Source organism: Nicotiana tabacum, chromosome 10 (assembly GCF_000715075.1).
Source record: "Nicotiana tabacum cultivar K326 chromosome 10, ASM71507v2, whole genome shotgun sequence".
Taxonomy (NCBI): domain Eukaryota; kingdom Viridiplantae; phylum Streptophyta; class Magnoliopsida; order Solanales; family Solanaceae; genus Nicotiana; species Nicotiana tabacum.
The window spans coordinates 27,329,783-27,340,653 of record NC_134089.1 but is presented as its reverse complement, the minus strand read 5'-3'; the positions used below and the strand labels follow the sequence as shown (position 1 = coordinate 27,340,653).

The window sequence follows — 10,871 nt, the reverse complement described above, 5'->3', positions numbered from 1 at the left end:
TTCACAGCCCATGCTAACCCTAATAAAAGTTTAAATGAGAATCTAGTTGTTTTCTAACTAGTCAACCAAATAATAATAAAAGTATTAAGTTGACATCAAGCCATTATTCCAAATTAAGTACAAAAATCTCTTACACGTGGTGTTCAACGATAAGAGAACGTATGTATTGTACTGTTTCTCGTGGAGAGCTGATTAATTAATTTATCCTTCGCAATTAACAGTTAAAGACTGCTAAAAAATAAATTATTTTTATGTTTGAAGGACTAACAAATGTACATTACACAATGGTTTTGACGGAAATTAAATGTTTATAATATTTACTTGGTAATTAGTTGACTTGATAAAATACTAGCAAGTTGTACCTATATATATATACTGTACACGTTCAACTCCTATTGAGCTTGATGTTAATTGTTATATCAATAATTTATTTTATTATCAAATTGGTACTGCTCTTAGCTGGATATACTAATAAAATGCGCATCATGCAAAATTTTTACTTGTGAATTCATCTGCATTGATAGTACTGTTTTCTAACTTTGAAAATAAACATTTTCTTTATTCATGGTTTTGACTAGCCAAACTTTAATCTAAACTACAGCTTCTTTGCTAGAAATATTTGATTTAAATTAACAAATATAACTCATTTTATTTTTAGTATTTATGCATTAAGTAGATGAGTATTATCATCTATTAAAATTTTTGATTTATAAAAAATTTATCTGTAGTATACGAATTGATGAGAAGTTAATTACTAGTTGCAATAATAATTCAAAGTCATTTTGACAAAATTAAATTGACAATAAATAGCACAAAAGGACATGACAAGGCCTGGAATTGAGTTTTGACATATTAACCAGTACTAAATGAGTCATGAATTATTAATAACAAGCTTATAATCCCAGGATAATCTTTCCTTCGAACCAAACGACCCCTAAAGATACTCAGGGGTCAAGTATATATAGCCGAACATTGTTGTACGAAGGTTAAAAATATTCTCTTTTTAGTCATAATGTTGAGTTCGAGAACTACATTAAAGAAATTTTCAATAAAAAGCTCTTCATTATGAATTTATCCAACATTAATATAAGGATATAATTTACTAACTTTGAAGTATAGTTGAAGAATATTTTTGGCCAAAAACTCATATAATGCACATCACACAAAGACGGTAAAGTACAATAAAAGGAAACAAAATACGAAAAAGAACAAATACGGCTCCGCGTATGTGCCTTGAAGGGGTTGGGTGGGGTTAATGTGGGACCGGAATCCCACTGCTCTTGAGGAATCATTGGATCCAACTTTCGGACTCTTGAAATCCGAAAAAAGCCGAAGTAGCACATTATCAAATAATTTTTTATAACAATAAAATAATTATTTATGTAATATGTATGTGCACTTTAATTTGTAATTAGTGTCTTTTGAATGAACTTTTATGTTGTAATTATAATTAATTAATATATACTCTCAAATTATAATCTTATGGTGATTTTAATATATATTGGTACATACTAACGTTTATAATGAATAAATACAATAATTAATCTATACACCAAATCCGAATACATTTTTCATGACCTTCGCAACACTAAAAAAAACTTATATTCATTATATATACTGATGAATATAAGTACATAAAAATATTTTAACTTTAAGCTCCCATTTTATATTTGATGTATATTTTTAATAATTATACAAATACATAACATATTTAAGACCATAAATTCTAAAAGACATTTTTTTAAAACTTTATCCATGATTATAACTTTAAATATTTTTATATATAAAAATATTTTAACTTTAAGCTCCTATTTTATACTTGATGATATTTTTTTATAATTATACAAATGCATGACATATTTAAGGCCATATGTTCTAAAAAAACGTTTTCTATTTCCTCAATTTTTTCTACTTAATCAAATATGTGATATAATTAAATTAAAAATTTAAAGTTAAATTATTTTTAAATATAAAAATATATAAATTTTGTAAACAGGCTTAAAGTTAAATAGTAGTACTAGTTTGGATAAATCTTTTTCACCCACTAGTGGGGGGTGGGGCTCTTAGCGCCTTTATTTATACACCAAATACATACCCTCACTTACTCTGAATTCTCAAAAGTCATTTCACGCTTTCCCCAAAGCCATCATCTTCGTCTCTCTCTTCTCTCTCTGCTCGTTATTCTTCGGGTGCAGCACAACAGTGAGAATATTACTGCCGGAAAATGAGCTCCGTAACATTCTTCGTCTCTTGAAGCTTTGATCGATTCATTTTATTCCTTACTTTCTTAATTGCGGAAGGAATTGAATTCGAAGTGTTGCAGTTATGGACGCTAAACAATTCGAAGTTTACAAAAGTTCTTTCCTTTGAAGCCGAGAACTGCCCTTTTTCATCATAACAATTTGTGAGTTTTCACCTTCCTTATATTCCTCTCCCTTTTGTAATAATCAAAATTTTTAAAAATAAATGCACTGACGGTGTAAATAGATAAGTATTTACAGAATCAGATCACTACTTAATGTATAATAACAAGTAAAACTTCTGATAAACATTAATTGATAATATGATAAAAAATAGTAATAACCTTCGATAATAGGTTAAAATTCACTGATAGTGTTAAAAAATTCGTTATACTATTCGTGTATATACATAAATCCTTTTGTTTAAATTTTTTATATCTATTTTGTTAGAGTAGAAGTTTTCATTCGTGTGCTGCAATTGTGTACTATCATTTTGATTGAAACGAAGTAGGAATTTGCACAATATTTTGAGTTGAAGTTGAAAAAAAATGAATAATTGTTGTTGAGGTTGAAAAAAAAAAATTGTGGATGAAGTTGTGTTTGGACTTGAAGTTCAAAAAAGTTATATGAAAGTTGAATAATTAAGTGTAGATACCAGTATTTTCACTTACAAGCATCAATTTGTAAAAGATATTTGCAAAATCAGGTCATTTATAGGTAATTACTGGTAAATCCCTTAATAAGTTTTAATTTGTAATCTGGTAAAAATTGTAACTAACCTACAGTCACAGGGTAAGTTCATTGAATTTTTTTATGCTGTAAGTGTATATAACTTAATCCTATATTAATGTTTTCACATGAAATTCAAATATTGAAGTATTTGCAAATTCCGACTTATGTTCAATTATTCTATTTTTGCCTAAAAATTGCGCCACATATTAAAGTAGTCAGCTGTCAATCTCTTCAACAGCTTAAATTTTACATGTTAGTCTGTATTAAATTTTAGAACAATTATACATATCCATCAAGTCGCAATGATTTAATACGAAATGAGAGAAAGATACAACTTCAGAAATTCTTTCATGTTTTTTTACTTGGTCTAAGTAGGATACAAATTCCAGGAAATTAAAAAAAGAAGAAGATATTTCTTTTGACAAAATTGAGTAAATTTTTTGCTTTGGTTTTTAGTGGTAGATTTTTATTTTATTTAGTCCAAAGTAAAGTATGTGCAACAAGCTAAATGCCTTTCTGAATCTTTTTTTATTTGGGTGTAACATTGGGATGTAAATAATGTACAATTGTACATGAGTTTTTGTATTTTATTATTTATTACCTCCTTAAGTTTTGTACAACTTCTGGATGCTTTGTTAATAAAATATCTTTGTTTTATCCACAAAAATGGTGCAGAATTGTTACAAACTTTCAACTTCAAAGCTTGATATCTTCAATTAAACTGGAATCTACTTTTTCTGAAGAAATGTATTAATCACTTTAACCTCCAGCCTTAATTCTTTTACAATCCAAAACAATTTGTCTGTTCTCTATAAATCAACGAGAACAAACTAGTAGATTGAAATATTGACTGTATCACAGTTGTTGACCAGAAATAGTTCTGAAGAAAGATATGCCTTAGTTTTTTTTTTTTTTTTTGCTAAAAGATATGCCTTAGTTGATATAACCAATTATGCCTCCCTAAAGAGAAAATTGTTATTGTATATTTAATTTTTTGACTTTCTGTATTTTGATTATCTGGAGGATTTGTCATAATCGTGTAATTTTCTCCTTACAGTTTATCCTGTGCCTCTGGCTTTGAGTTTTGGCTTCTCTCTTGATTGTTTAGTGGAAGCATCAAGTCGCTCTGGATAGGATTTGAGGCTTCTTCTCTGCTTTTCTTGTCCTTTGATCAGCATTTACTGCATTATTTGCTTCTCTATCGGTGTTGAAGTGATGGACGCGTTCTCAGCCATGCTTTCTTCTTAATTTCTAGCTTGAAATCCATTTGTTATGCCCTTTGCATCAATTTGCTTTTTGATAGTTGGAGAGATCATCAAAAGAATGTATATGTTGCTTTTGACTTCAACCGAGCCCCCAATGAAGCGCAGAGCTGGTTTGTTTATAGTTCAGGCTGGACGAGGATCATATCGTGGAAGTTAGTTGGCGATTTGATGGTAAATTGTGTTGCTATTATCTGAATTTTGGAGCTTTTGATTTATTATTTAGAATAAAGAAGAATGAGAGCAGCTTCCTTGAGGCATTTCCTGCAAAGTCTCTGCTCCAAACCTCCATGGAACTATGCAGTGTTCTGGAAGCTTCAGCACGAGTACGCTCCGTAAGTTGTTTCTTGGCCTATTCCAGTGTGGCAGCTCAGTTTCCTATCTAGTAAAACAAGAACAGAAAAAAGACAAAAAAAAGAACTATATTTCCGAGGAATCTGAATTATTTTCTGGTCGGCAAACCTATGTTTCTCTAGCCAGCTTACTTGATTTGGATCGTATGAAATTCCAACGGAAGAAAATACAAATGCTATACACCTTTTCGATGACATCCATCTTCTTGTATTTGCAACGACTTACTCTCATTCTATTTCTTTTGCAGTCCACAGTATGCGCATCTCTATGTATTTATTTAATATTTGTCTTATTTGTCTTTATACATATTGTTTTCCCTTTGTATCGTATTGTTGGAATTCCTTTTGCCCTTGTTTTTCCACGAACTGAATTAAAAATGTATTGCATTAGCAGCATTTCACTAGAGCAGCTTTTTGTTTTTTCCGAGGACTTGGTCTTAGGTGGTTTGTAATCTGTGTACATGCACTGAATGGTTGAGACTGGTTGCTCACTTACATTGGCTCGACTTATTTTGGCAGGATTTTGACATGGGAAGATGGATATCTGGACATTCCTTGTGCTAGAGAACCTTACAGAAGTTTAATAGGCAATTATTACAACAAAACCTTGAATGAGTTATTTCCAAACTGTGGATCAAGATCACATAATGGAAAATTGGGTGAACATCCAATTGGCTTAGCCTTGGTTGAGATGTCAAGTACTTATCACGTTGCAGGAAAAGGGTAGATCATTGATTTCTATCTCTTTCTGGCTTCTGTTATTTCTTGAATTTGTTATAGTAGCGTAATTAGGTATTCATAAAAATTGACTTTAGCTCGCTAACATTTTCACTAGATGTTGTGGGCTGGAGGTAAAAGATTCAGGCCATAGATATTGTCCTCCAGTTCTTCATAGTGTCACTCTAAGACTGTAAAGTTTCTCTTGGGGAGCTACTGCTCTGAAAGAGATTAATCCCATAAAGTTGTGTTGGCCATTTCATCATCATGTAAATGTGGTTTCTTTAGCTCTTCATTCTTTGTCTTGTTCGAACAAAATGCGTAGCCAATTCCACGTGTCTTATCAAAAGTCTCTTTTTCTTCCAAAACTTTTCGATCTTTCCATTCATTCCTTGTCTTCCCTTCGTCCCCGATTCTTCCCATTCTACCAACGAATTCTCTATAATAATTTGTAAATTTAGATCAGCTAATTTTCCTCGGATAGCACCTGTGCCAGTGGAGATTTCTCGATTGCAAAAATGTATCAAAATCTTGCTTTTCTTGGTGATGGCAAGTGAGTTTATGCCAAAGGGAGTCACAAATTGTTGAATGTATTGTACTGATACTGTTGAATAAATTATCAAGTGGATAAACACAGAAAACTAGCTCCTTGTTAAAAAAAAAAAGGGAAAAAAATTGACTGACTTAGCTTCTCCTAAGAAACTGCTAATGTTTGTGATTAAGTAGACATTTGTGATTTATCGAGTGTGCACCATCTTAAATAAGGTAAGCCCATGCTTGTTGGAGGGAAAAGAGAAAGAAGGGTCTAGCCAATAACCATGATCTCAAATGTGTTTACCATTTCTCTCTTATAGACAGTACAAGAATTTTCTGGTGCTTGAAGCCTGTTTAATGGAAAGATCGGAGTGGATATAACTACGAAATAACTGTCGCACACATTTCAGATCCGATATGCTGCCACATTGGATGAGTGAAATCTATACCGATCTGTGAATTTCTACAATGATAAACCAACATTTTCTCTCTATTCTTGATGGTTGTTTAAGCTACCGCTTGCATAATTTACCTGGCTTACTCCTAGATGTATTATCAAGTTTGGATCCCCATTGCATGGTTATCATCTTTATACTTGACCATGATCCTGATAAGCTGAGAGCAACTATTTGTAGTCCATCTCCTTTGCTTGTATGAGACCAAGAGTCAACTGTAATGTTTTTATTATATATGTCTTTTGTTGAAAATGAAACAGGGTGGTTGGTGAAGTGGCATCTTTGTGCATCCCACGCTGGATTTCTTCCGACAGTATAGCACCTGCAGAGCTCAGCTTTGGTTCTGTTTCTGAGGTATATATTAAGTTTGATATTTTTGCTTCTGGACAATGTAGTTCATTGATTAACCTTTTTGTCCTTTTCTCAGTTGAGAGGAGCCCATGTTACACTTAAACACTCTGTTAATGAGGCCAAAATTGATGTAGCTTTATGAAATGCTGTTAATTTTCTGCCTCCCCCCCCCCCCCCCACAACCCCCACACTCACAACCCAATTAGCCGGATAAAGTTTTCCATTCTTTTTATAGTACTGGATAAAGCCTCCATGTGACCTATAGATCATGGGTTCGAGCGATGGAATCAGCCATTTATGCTTGCAGTAGGGTAGGCTGCCTAAATCACACTACCTTGGGGTGCGGCCCTTCCCGGAAACTTGCGGGATGCTTCGTGCACCGGGCTACCCTTTTTTGATCTCTTTGCATAACCTTTCTTCTTCAATGGTAGTTGTGGATAACTAATTTGGAGCTCTCCTGTTAATGTAGAACAAAGTGATTTTTAAAACTTATGGATAACTAATTTCTCAAATTCTACTTCTTGGATTGAAGCATAGTTGATAAATTGATTGATTGAAATTTGTTGCAGTGTCCAGATGAGTGGCTGCTTCAGTTTGTTGCTGGCATTAAGGTGAATTTATTTAGCATGCTTAAATTTGAGGCGGTTTTATTCATCTTTTGTGTTTACAGTATTCCTTAAATTAATCATTTACATATCTTTCTTTTTCAGACTATATTGCTGGTACCTTGTATTCCTCACGGTGTTCTGCAACTAGGTTCAATGGAAACGGTATGTCATTTTTGATATCACAATATTTTCAATATTGCAGGACGTCATTGGATCTGTTTCTGCCAAATGCCAATGTGATTTTTGAAGTTGTCTGATACTTATCTAATGGAAACTTAAGCAGCATATGTAACTTTAGCATAATATTTCATCGTGATTTCTAAGCTTTGGGGTGGCCATAGAACTACATGATGCCTCATTTACTTTTTCTTTCCCTTGCATTGTATATGTGCTTACATGTTGTGGTATCTTCTTATGGTCATTCACACGATACTATATTTCTTTCAAAAAATCAGGTAGCTGAAAACGCGGAGATGGTTACCAATCTAGCTGAAGAACTTGATGCCCATTTCAAATTTGTTGAGAACTTTTTACCTGGTGGAGGAAACTGTGAATTTCTTCTACAGTCTACTCTCTCAGAGAGTTTGAATATACTATCTGCAACTACCACAAATAAGGTTAATGAAGATGATTTAGCTGCTGATATAGCAATTCTGAAAGATCACAAGTTATCAACTGCATTTCCGATGACTTCATTAATTGAGGTTCAACATCCCTTTCAATTATCTGGACAAAACATGCAAAATGTCCTCGAGAATGCCAATGAAAGCAAAATTGGTAAGTTCGATGAAAACGTGCCAAATGTCCTAGAAAATGCAAATGAAAGCAAAATTGAAATGCAACATGCAGACATGATTAATCTAGTGATGCAGCTCAATCATGAATATTCTGATGATAATAAATCAGGGATAACAGAAAGCAGCTTGGATAGATCTTCTTGCCATGCAAAAGATGTAGATACCTTTTCTTACTCTAGCTGCAATGTTGTCGGTGGAGTTAATGTTTCCAATGAGGTAGATTTTTACTTTGACGGAGACGTGCTAGATCCACAATCTCTTGGAATGGATTGCAGTGACACTATTCTTGGAAACCCAACAGAATGCGAACTTTACAAAGCCCTTGGAAGTACAATTCACAACTTGTCTGGCTTTAGCGAGAATACTGCTAGCAAATCCACCTATACTGCTGATCCTATGTTTAATATTGAGCCATCTTTTGGGGAATCTAATGGATGGCTTCTGAAAGAAGATAATGCAGAGAATCTTCTGGAAGCTGTAGTTGCCAGTTCACTCAACAAAATGACTTGTCTGGAATCGCTAAACATGCCATTAGGAAAACATGTTCCTTTCTCCAAAAGGGAAAATCAATCTACAGAAAGTGCTTTGGTTGGAGACAACACAGTTACATGGAGAACTCTTACATCAGCTTCTGCTGGGGCAGATAGATATGCTTTGACTAACTGTTCGCCTTCTGCTTCTTCATTTGGTTGTGTTGTCAATGCATTTAATGAGGGGCAGCATCAGTCGAAGGTCTTTAGCTCTCTGAGTTGTCGTAAGGAGTCAAAAATATCTAATAACAACAAGAAAAGGGGGCGGTCTGGTGATAGTCATAGACCCAGACCACGAGATAGGCAGTTAATTCAGGATCGGCTTAAGGAGTTGCGACAACTTGTCCCTAATGGCGCCAAAGTAAGTGCTAATTTCACCTTAGTTCTATTAGGGTACTTTCCTTGTACCTTTGCTTAAAATAACTTTTTGTTTTCCCACTGCAGTGTAGCATTGATGGTTTACTGCATAAAACCATAAAGCACATGCTGTTTCTGCGAAGTGTTACTGATCAGGCTGATAAACTAAGGTGCCAGGCTCAGAAGGATGTAAGCATTCCGTGGTTTATATATCTATTTATTATGTACTTTGTTGGGAATTGTTTCTTGTTTGAAGTTTTATTAAAAATATTATGGCAAAACCGTACCCTCTTTCTGGTGCTATTATTATGAGTAAACAACTAGAAAGCAACTACAAGAAGGAATGCAATGCGGTCAGATAAATTCATATCCATTAACAATAAGAAAAAGTAGGCCATGAATGCAATACCACACTCTCTTTTTCTGCGGGTCCAATATTTCGTCAGGTCTTAATTTCATTGATCCATAAATGCACGGCAGGTAGCCCCAGACAAGAGCCTCCAATCACCTGAATTAAAAACTAGTGATCAACGAGGCACAAGTTGGGCTCTAGAATTGGGAAGTGAGGACCAGATATGCCCTATAATTGTCAAAGATTTGGAGTACCCTGGACACATGCTTATAGAGGTATATCATATGGCTTCTTCACTAGTCCTAGTTTCATTTTACTTTTCGGCTTCTAAAAGAATCTCCTGATATGGGACCCCAAAGCGAATCTGAGATATCAGTATTCTTGACATCCATATTATGAAATTTGACATAAAGTTTCAAACAGATGATGTGTGACGACCATGGACGCTTCTTAGAAATCGCTGATGTTATTCACCGTTTGGAGCTGACGATTTTGAAGGGTGTGATGGAAAAGCGTCCAGAGAGCACCTGGGCTCACTTCATCGTTGAGGTAATCGGTCTGTTCATAGATTTTACCTTTCACAACTTAACTCCATTTTCGGAATGGATAAGCAACACTCATTTACTCCATTGTAGTTAATTTTCGAACCTGATTAACAAGATCAGGGAAATGGCAGTATACGTGTACCGAAATATTTTTTTATACTTGCTTACAGGCCTCAGGAAGCTGCCATAGACTGGATATCTTCTGGCCGCTGATGCAGCTCTTACAGCAGGTTCCAACTTCTATTTCGCACAACATGTAGTTGGTTTATTAATTCACGAGGAGATGTGATGATTGGAGCTATTGAACCCCGTCTATTGTTGATTTACCGCTATGAACATGTGATAGATATGTCGCATGCGCCATGTAATTTTCGTATCAAGGTTGAGGCCTTGAATTCTATTATTTGTAACTACCAAATTGCATCTGTTAGTTACCATGAGCGTGTGATATTATTATGTAACTACTAGTATTAGTACCCGTGCGATGCGCGGATATTATCAAAGAATATTAGATAGATTAGAGTATAATCTAATTTATTTGAGAACGTTAGATTATGTGTTTTAACTAAATTATTTTTATCGTCTTATTTATTCAATAGTAAAAGTTCAATATAATTAAATTAAACGAATTATATAATTATGGAATAACTTTTGAATGTTACTTAAATATTGTAATTATATACGTTGTGCTACAAATAATATGAAAATATAACATGATCCAAAACGAATAAGAATACGTTATAAGTAAATGAATCAAAAAAAAATTCTTTATTTACTAATTATCTAGCTTTATTTGTTATTTATCTTTCATTGTCATTACAATATTTAATCCCTTCATGGTGAAAATCATAGATTCATTTGTAAATACATGTTTACTTAGAAATAGTCCCATATGAGATTATAATAATTTTAACTTAAATGATGATAAAAGAATAATGCGGTAGAAAATTACTATCCATATTTTTATTAAAAAAAATTGTATTTCAATCAAATTCAAAAACTATATCAATAGATTCAAAAATTTATCCTTCAATTCAA

General features: G+C 33.4%; 1 protein-coding gene across 1 annotated transcript; it reads left to right on the top strand.

The window, feature by feature from the left end:
• The first annotated feature begins 2,080 nt into the window (after window positions 1-2,080).
• On the top strand, window positions 2,081-10,470 carry LOC107814147 (transcription factor EMB1444). Its single transcript, XM_016639488.2, has 11 exons — window positions 2,081-2,404; window positions 4,030-4,569; window positions 5,107-5,310; window positions 6,554-6,647; window positions 7,214-7,255; window positions 7,355-7,414; window positions 7,708-8,940; window positions 9,024-9,125; window positions 9,417-9,563; window positions 9,712-9,837; window positions 10,004-10,470. The coding sequence occupies exons 2-11, from the start codon at window positions 4,472-4,474 to the stop codon at window positions 10,091-10,093; spliced, it is 2,196 nt and encodes a 731-aa protein (XP_016494974.1). The 5' UTR covers window positions 2,081-2,404; window positions 4,030-4,471; the 3' UTR covers window positions 10,094-10,470.
• The last annotated feature ends 401 nt before the right edge of the window (window positions 10,471-10,871 follow it).

What these genes read in the sequence shown, in the direction of transcription:
- LOC107814147 (XM_016639488.2), top strand. Translation starts at nt 4,472, where the DNA reads ATGAGAGCAGCTTCCTTGAGGCATTTCCTGCAAAGTCTCTGCTCCAAA. An exon ending in GCTTTGGTTCTGTTTCTGAG is followed by an intron (nt 6,648 to 7,213) that starts GTATATATTAAG and finishes AATTTGTTGCAG; the next exon opens with TGTCCAGATGAGTGGCTGCT. An exon ending in AGTTTGTTGCTGGCATTAAG is followed by an intron (nt 7,256 to 7,354) that starts GTGAATTTATTT and finishes TTTCTTTTTCAG; the next exon opens with ACTATATTGCTGGTACCTTG.